At 33.8% G+C, this 13,935-nt stretch overlaps 2 protein-coding genes across 2 annotated transcripts in view; both read left to right on the forward strand.

The window, feature by feature from the left end:
• Positions 1–1,064, forward strand: part of LOC111389615 (calcium-transporting ATPase 12, plasma membrane-type-like) — a 7,800-nt gene extending 6,736 nt beyond the window's left edge. The window contains exon 2 of the mRNA XM_023014541.1: positions 970–1,064. Within this exon, the coding sequence (XP_022870309.1) occupies positions 970–1,064 (95 nt within the window). The remainder of the gene's footprint in view (positions 1–969) is intronic.
• Positions 1,065–10,662: 9,598 nt separating this feature from the next.
• Positions 10,663–12,653, forward strand: LOC111389616 (transcription factor DUO1-like). The gene is made up of 3 exons (XM_023014542.1): positions 10,663–10,868; positions 11,540–11,765; positions 12,071–12,653. Exons 1-3 carry the CDS (start codon positions 10,663–10,665, stop codon positions 12,518–12,520), a joined length of 882 nt encoding a protein of 293 aa, XP_022870310.1. The 3' UTR covers positions 12,521–12,653.
• The last annotated feature ends 1,282 nt before the right edge of the window (positions 12,654–13,935 follow it).

Genomic DNA, 13,935 nt, shown 5'->3' on the forward strand with positions numbered 1-13,935 from the left:
TGTTTCATTGAAGTTTAAAATGTCGAGTTTTGATCACCGAACTTAGGTTTATGTCTTCAATTCTCATTGAAATTTAAAATGTTTAGTTTTGACCACCCAACCTTGAAAAACTTATAATGGCATCGAGTTAGATTGTTCAAGATCCACTTTAGTAACTTGAAAATTGTTTAGTCCCTAGAATTTGACATTTACGAAATCAATTTATGATTTCTTTTAACATACGGAGGCTGGTTTAAGAAGAGATTATGAAACACTTTTAAGTCGGCGGTACTCTTTCTTTACACATTTACAAGGTGGTATAAAAGTCAAATTTCGAAGAGAATGAGGTTTGATATGTGATATATGATGGATAGGCAGATATTGTATGTATTAATTGCCTATAGAGTTTGTCCCTGTTTGAGTCTTCAGTTTCTCTATTTGGTTATTTGCCTCATTTGAAGAGAAGTTACTATCCCTTTCCTTCCTTGCATTGTCTAATTATCAGACGTTTTACTGCATCAAATGCCATTGTTGTGCTATCAGAAAAATTTGACTCCATTCATTTATATAAAATACTGAAGCTTGTAGCACCATTTCACAATGTGAAATTTCAAGCTGCCAACATAATTTAAAAGTCTCAGTAGAGGAGAAGAAAAATGAAGAGCAAGGAAAATAATAGTGGTTATTAACAAGGTAGAGTAGTTCCAGATAGTCCTTCACAAATGCGTACATGTTGAGGTAAATTTACTTTGATGGAGGAGAAAACAAATTGTAATGGGATATAAAGTGGGTGACTGGGGGATATAGAAGGATGTGGATTGTATTACAGATATATTACAATAATGTTATCTTGTCGGCTCTTTTGCTGGTTTAGGAAAAAATAATAATTTTCCTCTCTCTTTTTATGTGTCGAATATTTGAATGAATAAAATCAGATATAAGAATACATGCTAACAAGTTGAAATGGCAACGATTTGAATACAAATCAAGGGAAGAGCGACTTGGGTGGTTCGGGTATGCCTTTGAAAAAACCTAAAGAAGTTCCCATTCATTCGAGAGTGAGCAATCCTAGCAGAACTCATTAGAACATGGAGAAATATACTAAATTAACTTGGATTGTCTTGGTTACAAAGGATTTTGATTTCATTAATAAATAAAACCCACAAAATATATGGATGATAATTAGTCATAGTTATGAATGTGAAATTAAAATTAATATTTGATTTTGATTGAATTTATAAATTGTATCCAAATGGAGGTTTAGTTTATTGTTATGGGGATTTTGGGAGGGATGGAGGGATTGATTGGTATTCTAACGTTGCCAAGTTGCCGTTTTGGCTGAGGTAAGCCAAAAATACTATTTATTGAGTGCTAGTTCCATGATAAAGTTTTTATAAACTATATACTGTATTCTTTACAACTTGAAAAAGTCTTTGAAATGGAGAAGATTAGAAACAAAGGTTTGTTTTTTTCGTATAATTGAAATTTCTGAAAATGAGGCTATAGAGTTTTCATTTTGTAAACACACAACGTGTTTGTTTGGTAGTGCTTTTAAGTGCGTCTAGGTTTTTGTCTATGGTATTTGTGGAAAATAAGTGGGTAGTATGTTGTTGATCCTAAGGAATGTGTGGATAAAGAGTATGATCAACTTAAATTATAATTTAAGCTTTGCCAAACATGCTCAATATAAACAGTGTGTGGCAATGGTATAAATAGTTTGCTTTCAATATTGATTTGTAATGTTGTGTAAGTTTTCATTTGAAACCTAATGTAGTGATTGGTAATTGTAAACTCTAATGTACTGAGAAGAAGTCTAACCAGGTTAAGTTGCTTCTGTTTTGGTAAAGACACTCTTCTCTACCGCATTTCCAAATTTCTCTTCTGCTCTGCCCTGCCACATTCATAGGCCTTGTGACTTCGATTTTTCTTTAAATTAGTACCCAAAACAACTACAAGAAACCTTCATTTTCTGTTACACAGAATATTTGGGTAATGAAAAAGTGAATCAGATTCACTCTGGTGTGACTGCACAAAATCTGTCAAGTGGATTTCACAGAAATTGGCTTCTATATGGCCACAGTTGGGCGATTAAAATTTCTTTACGAACATTTAAGCACTGTCCTTTAGTAAAACTTGTTATCCAGTTTTTCACATGACATAATATTATGAAACATTCCAATTCACTCAATCATTTTAGAGAGAAGTTAATTGACTGAGTCTTAATTTAAAAATAAATAAAGAGATAAAGGAGAAACTTCTGTAGCTACTAATCTTTTTTTAAGGACAGAATTTGAATTATTTAGCATTCAAGAGAAATTTTCACAATAATGATTACCAAAAAGGAAGAGAGAAAGAAACCCCAGCCTTGGACCTTTCTTTTCTCCAACTGACATGGTAGCTTCAGGTGTCTACATATTAACATGATATAATCTTGGACGAAGTTTTCTTCTCATTCAGCTTCAATTTGCCTTGATTGACTCAGAATTTATTGTTTTTGCTCGAGTATTTGTAGATGGCATAATCATACCCTTTTTTGTCTCCGTAGGTTGAAGATATGAAGCTCTTGTTGGGAAATTTACACCGATTACGTGCATATTATATTCACAAAAGCATACCGGTTATTTGCGTGAAATCGAAACATAATTTCGATTTACCGAAAAAGGATTTGAGAAGCAAAACATAAAATTACCGAATCTGAATGCATGGATATGGATTCATTCCTTTCGATTCTTGAACGAAAGCAACTTATTGTTTTGATCGAACCTTGTAACATAAACATGTAAACAATGTTAATCATTTCCCGAAATCAAAATATAATCAAAAGAAATCAGAATACCGTAGGAAGAAAGATGCAAGTGATGAATTTTTGGTCGAGGCAAGTGTTTGACACTTGGTCCTTAAGATGAATTTGCTCCGCATCGATGCTAACGATTTTTCGACAATCATCTCACAAGATACAACGAGCACATTAAGCCATAGGAGCACTCCAAATGGCTTCGACCAACGAACTCGAACGGAATTCCCTCTCTATCATGGAAATGCATGAAAATTCTATGGAATTAGAAAGGAGAGAATTGAAAGAGGAGAATGAATGCTCAATGCAATTGGTGTACCCAAAATCATATCTAAAGGGTTCTATTTATAGATGTAGAAAGGGTGCAAATGAAGTAGTGTGGGTCAAAACATGCATCCTTTCAAAAAGTTGCAACACTTGGCCAAAACTTGCATCATTTCGAAAAGTTGCAATACTTCATTTCTTTCAACTTTGGACTGAAATTTCTCATTCATCCGGAATTGGTTTCGAGATTTCAAATATACCACGACGATCTACTCGACGAGTAGAATAAGTTGGTCTATTTACTTTTATAATTTGACCATTGGATCAAGTCCAAATATTTGGTCGAAATTGACATGTAGTCACATCTTTTCATTTTCCACTTTTACACACATTTTATTTTCCAATTTTTGGTTAGTTATTTGAACCAATTTCTACAATCCCCCACATGAATGGAAATTGGGTACGCATATGTAAATGCGATGATATGATGCAATGTAGAGAGGGTGCGAAAAAACACTGCATCAGGAAAGGTAGCTTCTGGTCTTGAACCTCCCTTAGTGAAATACCATCGGACTTACTCGGCTAATTGGTGAACGTGATGTCTTGAACCATTTAGCTTTTAGTGTAAGCCAAGACAATGATACTCACACAGATGTCTTTCCTAAACCATTCACGGTTCTCATGACTTGATTCATTCTGGCCCTAAATCCTTCTTGGTTCTGCAAGTGTTTAGAGAATTCAAGCCTTGAATAATTCTCATTGAAGCGGCCCTACTTCACACTTACATAGGTGACCTCCTACTAAAAGTATTCTGCCCTACTCCACTTGACTTAATGAAGATATATGAATCATTAAAAAATTATCTTAACCTCTTACAACTCTGCAGAAAGCACTTTAGTATCATAGGAATGAGTTAGGAAATTATTTTCCTTAGTGCTTCATAGAATTCTCATAACTTAGTTGTCCCTTTGAACCAAGATCTTGGGATCTCCAGTCAACAAGGTAGGATTACCATTACAAGGACTCTAACGTAGTAGGCTTTACCTCATTCCCTTCGATATGCAGTATTCTTGATCTCTCTTAGTAAATCTCTTTAAAGGTTCCACGAGTTTACATCATTGAGATCAACTGTTTAACGGTATTACGTCTATCACTTATACGTCTAGACTTACCATTACTTATGACTTAATATCTTATCAAATATAGCTAGGCAACGATCGATTCATTTGATAGATACAAATTATCGCCACCAAGAAATCCTCTAAAGCTTTATCAATTTCCAAATACGGTTGGAGGACTTCTATCAAACACTACACTAGTCAATCACTTTTATTAGTGAATTTCAGAATCATGGGTATTCAATATCATCATTGAAACATTACAATGCATTTGAACTTTATAAATATTCGTCAAATATTCCAATTGCTTTTGCATGTCCAAACAACCGCCATAATTGGCTTCTACCCATTTAATCCACTTTAGACTTAGTGCATATCATCCTTATAATTAGTATAAGTGTTTTTTTTTATCTTTCTACCTTTATAGATATCGTTCTGTGATTCTAAGATAGAAGCAAACGTGACTGTTAAACTGAGTTATCCCCACAATTCCTCAATTAGGAATACATATGCAATTTAGTAACGTTGCATCCATAAGTTTTAAACTTTTCATTCAAATTCACGAGCATTTATTATAATCCCCCACATCTTTGGGTTACAATTGAACTTAGGGTTTATCAACTCTTTCATAGTTCAATTTATTTATCTCTTATATAATATCTATATCGAGTGTTTCGTGAAAGTCTAAATACTTTCAAAATAGTGATCGTTGACTCACAATTTATTTCAATTAAAGTTGCATATAACGTTCTTCAATCCAATTATTTTAATTTGATCATTCAAATTAAATCAAGGCCATCATATAGACCTCCAATGCTTTCAAAACATTTACCAACTTAATTGGTTTCATGATTGAAGTCAAATTCAACAATAAAGAGGGCGAAGCATTGCAACTTCTTCAAACATATGCAACTTATCACATTTGTGACATTTTACATGATAGTTTCATTTCAACCATCGGTTGAAAAGTTGTGTTCTCAAAAGACACGATCCTATAAAAGGACACACCTCTTGGAATAATCTCCATGAAGAGACATACCCATTGAAAAATAATTATACCAAAAGTCATGATTATTCATATGAAAGGATGCACCTTTTTATCTAAATTGATCGTAGAATATTTCAAATAATTAAGTGGTTTAATTCTCATAACTAAATAATTATGTCCACTTAAATCATCTCACTTAATTTCATAGGATTAAATGAGGCTATTAACATTAATCAAAGTTAGTATAATTTCAACAAGTTATGAAACTTTAACCAACTAATTTACCATGCCATTTTCATATTCCAATCAAAGGAATCGTCATGAAAATTCATATATTTTCATCAAATAATTGGCATCCTTATATGTCCAATGGTTAGGAATAATTTCCTTATTTCCATCAATTCATTATTGGACTCGAGTTGGTTTTAACAATATCCAATTCATCATGAACAAAGTGTAGGAATAGCAACTTATATTCCAAATATTTATACATTCATTTGTATAAGTTTATTCTATAAAATGTCTCATGGAGGAGGTCCACGCATTTCCATCTTTTGTTGCCATCTAGTAAACTGCTTTTAGAATCCCATTCATTTGTTCAAAAATAAACCATCTTGGAAAGAAACGTACTGGTTCAACATCCATGCATTAATAATTGCAATCATATATCATATTCTAAATGAATGGACGACATATAATAGTTGACTACTTTTAATTGAGGCAGTTACAACATGATTAAATTTACAATTGCACAAGTAATTAATTACTAAATAAATTGAAGCAACCCTTCATGTAGTTTATTTAATATCATCAAACCAGTAATTTATTCATTAAATATGCATATTTTCATGTAAGCACTCGTTCGTATATAAGGCAATTTTATTTGGTAACACAACTTATGGTAAAAGACCAATTCATGCCATTTTAGAAATGTGGAAAGATACATCCTTCAACAACATGCATATTTTATTTAATTCATCATAATATATTAAGACATTCTGGTTCCAATTATTTTTGCACAAATTCTGTTTCATGGAGAACAGAACCATCAATATGAGTGCACAAACACCCAATCAAGATTCCTCATGTACAAAATCACTTGTTTAATTAAAAGATGCCAGCAAATTAAAACTGCCAACTTTCCAATTGGTATCACAATTTCGGCAAGTACAATTATTGGGAATATCATATATACCATTAAGTTAAGTGCTTAACCAATTGTCAGTTTACAGATTCACGTGTTTATACACAATTTTTAGAATTGCACACTACATAATTTTCAAGAACGTAAATATAAAATGCACGAGAAAATCAACAAACTTCATCTTAAGATTGTTAGGGAAATTTACATCAATTACGTGCATATTATATTCACAAAAGCATACCGATTATTTGCGTGAAATCGAAACGTAATTTCGACTTACCGAAAAAGGATTTGAGAAGCAAAACATAAAGTTACCAAATCTGAATGCATGGATATGGATTCATCCTTTTTGATTCTTGAACGAAAGCAACTTATTCTTTTGATCGAACCTTGCGACATAAACATGTAAACAATATTAATCATTTCCCGAAATCAAAATATAATCAAAAGAAATCAGAATGCTGTAGGAAGAAAGATGCAAGTAATGAATTTTTGGTCGAGGCAAGTGTTTGACACTTGGTCCTTGAGATGAATTTGCCCCGTATCGGTGCTAACGATTTTTCGACAATCATCTCCCAAGATACAACGACCACGTCACGCCATAGGGGCACTCCAAATGGCTTCGACCAACAAACTCGAACGGAATTCCCTCTCTACTATGGAAATGCATGAAAATTCTATGGAATTAGAAGGAGAAAATTGCAAAAGGAGAATGAATGCTCAATGCAATTGGTGTACCCAAAACCATGTCTAAAGGGTTCTATTTATAGATGTAGAAATGGTGCAAATGAAGTAGTGTGGGTCAAAACATGCATCATTTCAAAAAGTTGCAACACTTCATTTTTTTTCAACTTTGGACCGCAATTTTTCATTCATCCGGAATTGGTTTCGAGATTTCAAATATACCACGACGATCTACTCGACGAGTAGAATAAGTTGGTCTATTTACTTTTGTAATTTGACCATCGGATCAAGTCCAAATATTTAGTCGAAGTTGACACGTAGTCACACATTTTCATTTTTCACTTTTACACACCTTTTATTTTCCAATTTTTGGTTAATTATTTGAACCAATTCCTACAGCTCTGAGTAGAAGCAGATTTTCGATATTTTTATATATTTGTAGCTTTTCCTCAGTTTCCCTCGTGCTGTTTTGTAACCCGGTTTTTATTTTTTTAAATCATTTTTCAAGGTCGAACTTTACCAAGGGAGAACATCAACATCCAGAAATAACGAATGGCTTCAGCTTTAGAAAGCAGAGACGATATATGAAAACTATAACTTTAGTAAGATATGATTTGCCTCTTTACTCAACAGATTACTAAGTTGCCAATGATGTTTGGCATACAGATTATGCACATCTTTGTGTTGAATACAATGCAATTAAAACGTAGTGCAAAGAATATTAATGCTTGTCTCTTTCTCACCGGTTTTTTTCAGCATTAAATGAAATGTTATATGCTTTGAAATTATCCCAAGCATCTCATCTTGCGTATTTCTTTCTGAATTTGTATTTAAATAGATGGTTCAGTCTCGTGGGTTGTAAATGTCATAAATATAAATTTAGGGACGCGTTTGCTCATAATTTATAGGTGTAACCTTCCTCTGCAATTTTTCAAAATTTTAAATTGGACGACAAATCAAGAGAAGGGCAATTATGTAATTGTGTACTAATTTTGAAATGGAAATGTGGGCCAAATAGTGGGCAATGGGGCGGATTGTGGGAATAACTGCCATAACTGTAACTACCCGGATAAGACGCCAAATAAATAAAATTGGAAATAAAACAACAAATTTTAGTATAACACTGAAATCCTGTGAACAAAATCTAGTAAAAAATTTCTTAGTAGATTACATGTATTTAGGCTTGGATTTTCACTTCTAGATTGTAGTAATAAAATGGGTGGTTATCATATTCTAAATGAATGGACGACATATAATAGTTGACTACTTTTAATTGAGGCAGTTACAACATGATTAAATTTACAATTGCACAAGTAATTAATTACTAAATAAATTGAAGCAACCCTTCATGTAGTTTATTTAATATCATCAAACCAGTAATTTATTCATTAAATATGCATCTTTTCATGTAAGCACTCGTTCGTATACAAGGCAATTTTATTTGGTAACACAACTTATGGTAAAAGACCAATTCATGCCATTTTAGAAATGTGGAAAGATACATCCTTCAACAACATGCATATTTTATTTAATTCATCATAATATATTAAGACATTCTCGTTCCAATTATTTTTGCACAAATTCTGTTTCATGGAAAACAGAACCATCAATATGAGTGCACAAACACCCAATCAAGATTCCTCATGTACAAAATCACTTGTTTAATTAAAAGATGCCAGCAAATTAAAACTGCCAACTTTCCAATTGGTATCACAATTTCGGCAAGTACAATTATTGGGAATATCATATATACCATTAAGTTAAGTGCTTAACCAATTGTCAGTTTACAGATTCACGTGTTTATACACAATTTTTAGAATTGCACACTACATAATTTTCAAGAACGTAAATATAAAATGCACGAGAAAATCAACAAACTTCATCTTAAGATTGTTAGGGAAATTTACATCAATTACGTGCATATTATATTCACAAAAGCATACCGATTATTTGCGTGAAATCGAAACGTAATTTCGACTTACCGAAAAAGGATTTGAGAAGCAAAACATAAAGTTACCAAATCTGAATGCATGGATATGGATTCATCCTTTTTGATTCTTGAACGAAAGCAACTTATTCTTTTGATCGAACCTTGCGACATAAACATGTAAACAATATTAATCATTTCCCGAAATCAAAATATAATCAAAAGAAATCAGAATGCTGTAGGAAGAAAGATGCAAGTAATGAATTTTTGGTCGAGGCAAGTGTTTGACACTTGGTCCTTGAGATGAATTTGCCCCGTATCGGTGCTAACGATTTTTCGACAATCATCTCCCAAGATACAACGACCACGTCACGCCATAGGGGCACTCCAAATGGCTTCGACCAACAAACTCGAACGGAATTCCCTCTCTACTATGGAAATGCATGAAAATTCTATGGAATTAGAAGGAGAAAATTGCAAAAGGAGAATGAATGCTCAATGCAATTGGTGTACCCAAAATCATGTCTAAAGGGTTCTATTTATAGATGTAGAAATGGTGCAAATGAAGTAGTGTGGGTCAAAACATGCATCATTTCAAAAAGTTGCAACACTTCATTTTTTTTCAACTTTGGACCGCAATTTTTCATTCATCCGGAATTGGTTTCGAGATTTCAAATATACCACGACGATCTACTCGACGAGTAGAATAAGTTGGTCTATTTACTTTTGTAATTTGACCATCGGATCAAGTCCAAATATTTAGTCGAAGTTGACACGTAGTCACACATTTTCATTTTTCACTTTTACACACCTTTTATTTTCCAATTTTTGGTTAATTATTTGAACCAATTCCTACAGCTCTGAGTAGATGCAGATTTTCGATATTTTTATATATTTGTAGCTTTTCCTCAGTTTCCCTCGTGCTGTTTTGTAACCTAGTTTTTATTTTTTTAAATCATTTTTCAAGGTCGAACTTTACCAAGGGAGAACATCAACATCCAGAAATAACGAATGGCTTCAGCTTTAGAAAGCAGAGACGATATATGAAAACTATAACTTTAGTAAGATATGATTTGCCTCTTTACTCAACAGATTATTAAGTTGCCAATGATGTTTGGCATACAGATTATGCACATCTTTGTGTTGAATACAATGCAATTAAAACGTAGTGCAAAGAATATTAATGCTTGTATCTTTCTCATCGGTTTTTTTCAGCATTAAATGAAATGTTATATGCTTTGAAATTATCCCAAGCATCTCATCTTGCGTATTTCTTTCTGAATTTGTATTTAAATAGATGGTTCAGTCTCGTGGGTTGTAAATGTCATAAATATAAATTTAGGGACGCGTTTGCTCATAATTTATAGGTGTAAACTTCCTCTGCAATTTTTCAAAATTTTAAATTGGACGACAAATCAAGAGAAGGGCAATTATGTAATTGTGTACTAATTTTGAAATGGAAATGTGGGCCAAATAGTGGGCAATGGGGCAGATTGTGGGAATAACTGCCATAACTGTAACTACCCGGATAAGACGCCAAATAAATAAAATTGGAAATAAAACAACAAATTTTAGTATAACACTGAAATCCTGTGAACAAAATCTAGTAAAAAATTTCTTAGTAGATTACATGTATTTAGGCTTGGATTTTCACTTCTAGATTGTAGTAATAAAATGGGTGGTTGGGAGTTGGGGGTGAATTATATATATTGTTAATATTGAAATCTGGTTGAACCTTGCGAATGCTAGTCTCTCCATGATATGATGGATGAGAAGAGGAGAATGTATGAAAATATGAGTGAAATCAAGAAAGGGCCATGGAAGGAAGAAGAAGATAAGGTGTTGCTAAGTCATGTTAAAAAGTATGGTCCAAGGGATTGGAGCTCTATTCGATCCAAAGGCCTCTTGCGCCGGACTGGAAAGTCTTGTCGTCTCCGCTGGGTTAACAAACTCCGACCCAACTTGAAAACGTATGCATCAAATACATTACTTTTCACCTTCCTAGAATATTTTGTGTGATGATGGTGAATGTTGTATGATTTTCAGCCTTGCGTGTGCTCGCTCGCCCCTAAATTTATTTGGAACAAGCCTTAGTTTTTTGTCATTTTGTGTGTATGCACGTGCTCACGAGTGTTATGATGGTGAACCTTTGGTTTTAGGCCTTGTGTGTATGCGCACACATGGGTTGAGGGATGACGCATCTTCAAAGACCAAGAACTACGGGATTTTTAACATGTGTGGTTTTAGGCATTGCATGTGTCTTTCTCTATGAGCGTGTGACATATAAAGAATGTTAAATGTAATTGAATTATTTACATGTACGGTAAAATTAGGAAGTAAAATTGAGGAATTAATGATAGTTTTCTTGATTGTTTACAGAAAAGGTTTCTTGATGCCGCTTGTCTCTTTCCTTATCTAGTATACATGCTTACCTTTAAAAATGTATGATTTTATTTATTTATTTATTTATTATTATTATTATTATTATTATTTTTTAAATTAATCCGGGATCTTGGTTTTAACAAATTTTGGCATTTTGATTCAAGCCAGTATCCCTACATTTCTGCATAGATTACATGTTTGATGAAATGTCTGTGATATATCCCTCTGTTTTTACTTGTTATTTTCCAATTTCATGTAGGGGGATTAAGTTTTCTGCAGAAGAGGAAAGAACAATAATAGATCTTCAAGCACAATACGGGAACAAATGGGCGAGAATTGCCACATATTTACCAGGGAGAACTGACAATGATGTAAAGAATTTTTGGAGCAGCCAAAAGAAGAGGCTGGCAAGGCTTCTGCAGACGACTCCATCATCGTCCAACAAACAAGTCGAGGCCTCAGGTATCCATGCTCCCTCTTTTGAGGTAAGAAGTTTATTCAATTTCTTGTACATTTACTGCATGAATTATAGCATATACTAAAACACGCATAGTCAAAATTGCTTAGAATGTGAGGGATTTTAGATATTTGGTTTGTTCTCGACTAATATTGTTGGCTGATTCTCGTTTAAAGGGACTAATTTGGTGTAGGGTGAATCGACTCCTTCAAAGACAAAAGACAATTGTTTTTCATGATTTTCTATATTGCTCTCTCTTTTATAGAGTACGAGTACTGAAAATCAATGAAACCATTTACCAGTAGCTTCTGAATTATCAATTTCAATTTTCAGGCACTTGAGTTCAACTTGGGAAAACAAAGAGAAGATGTGTTAGGACGAGATTTCAAACAACAAGAAGAAAATCGATTGACAGATCTGATACATCCAACCTCGCTTAATTTCGATGAGGGCCTATATCAGCTCGAATTTGACCCTAATGACATGAAACCGTACAATTTATTGCAATCATCTATCCCGTTTCCTCCACAACTCAATCTGGACTTCCCTTCACTTGAAAACCAAGAATTCATCATGGGGTTTGAAGTTCCCAACTTTTTCGACGTTTTTGGGCATGGGAGTGCTTCTGAAATTGGGAATGTACATCTTCCCCCAACATCATCATGTTTGGAACCCGAGAAAAGCGCTCCAAATGTAACTCCGGATATAAGCCTTATTGATGATTTCCCCCCGATGGATATTTTCGACCATATTGACCCATTTCAGAGCCCATCGGAGTGGTGATAAGATCTTGGAGTCATTTCTTGGTCGCGATTCAAATCCTGTCAGTTAGATACCGCAAAAATAGTCGCGCAATAAACTAGTTTGTGCCATGATTTGGTAGTTGCACTTATTTTGTACTTTGGCATAATGTGCCTCAGGGATGTTCACATCTAATAGCTTATATTTGCAAATGTCTTCCTTTTTATTTCCCAACTTTTCTTAAATTATATTTGCATTTAATTCAGTTTATTATTAAAAGACCATCGAATTGATCTTCTAAGTACCGATACTTAGCTTATATTAAGCACTCGATGACTATAATAGGTGGTGTAATCAGTTTTGTAACCAATAATTATCTCCCACCACCTATTGTAGTGGGTGCTTAGAAGATCAGTTCTAGGCAAGATCAAACAATTGTATTAAAAGAGTGGAAACTTATTTCTTAGCTAGCAGGCATCCAGTTCTACGTTACAAAGACAAAAACCAAGAAGAATGAATAGAGCAACATTGGAATATCAATCTATATGATGTTTATTTTCTTCAGAGAATAATCCGATGTTACCTTTAAGTCGCGAGTAATATAAGTAATACCTAGTTGACCTTCATGCAAACCAATCAAATCTCCGTCTGTGAATTGATTTTCACCAAAAACAATAGGTTTCCTCGAGTGTGAGTCAGCTCAATACTCGACTTGATGTACCGTCTCGACCTTCTGTATGAATCCACAATCAGCAGACCCAACTTCTTCCCTTATGTCACCAACCGTGATTGTAAATAACAATAATAGAAGGAATTATTTCCACAAAGTTCAAGAAAAAAGGCCACATAATCCAACACATGATTCCACTTTTTATGATTTGACACTTTTTCTATATCTTGTTCATTCACAATCAAAGGCTCGAATTGGACGATTACTCATTCCAATCACAGGGAATTCTTCGATAACACACTTCCTTATTTCTCCACAATCAAGAAAATGAACAATGAGAAAGTCATTTCTCTGAATATAGATAAATATCTAGACTATGAACAAATGGAGGCAAGACTTACCATGGGTCACAAACAATAAGTGCTCCGAAGGATATTTATCAGCAAGAGCCTTTGATAACCTCTCAATATCGAGCCCTAGCACCATCTGTCGACTCTTGCCATATCAGAAGCTACAATGACCGATGTGACGCTAGCTTTAGTACATGGAACAATATATGAAATTCATTCTAAAAATTTTCGGATAGAATTATGTATAATGGAAACCTGCTTATGCAATTGTTCTGCGGCATTGTCATTGGTTCCAACGGGTAAAACAGCTTCACAATGTGAGAGATTGAACTCGAAACGTCTTTTGGAGCCACATCCAGTCTTGTAGCTTGCAAGTTCATCATCTCGGACAATCCATACTATATTAAGACCCAGAAAATATTCGGTTAAAGAAGCAG

The sequence above is a fragment of the Olea europaea genome, unplaced genomic scaffold (assembly GCF_002742605.1).
Source record: "Olea europaea var. sylvestris unplaced genomic scaffold, O_europaea_v1 scaffold602, whole genome shotgun sequence".
NCBI classification, from domain to species: Eukaryota; Viridiplantae; Streptophyta; class Magnoliopsida; order Lamiales; family Oleaceae; genus Olea; species Olea europaea.

Bases quoted from the DNA above. Each gene is read 5' to 3' on its own strand.
- LOC111389616 (XM_023014542.1), top strand. From the start codon at position 10,663: ATGGATGAGAAGAGGAGAATGTATGAAAATATGAGTGAAATCAAGAAA. The intron at 10,869-11,539 runs GTATGCATCAAA...AATTTCATGTAG, and splicing joins CTCCGACCCAACTTGAAAAC to GGGGATTAAGTTTTCTGCAG. The intron at 11,766-12,070 runs GTAAGAAGTTTA...TTCAATTTTCAG, and splicing joins TCCATGCTCCCTCTTTTGAG to GCACTTGAGTTCAACTTGGG.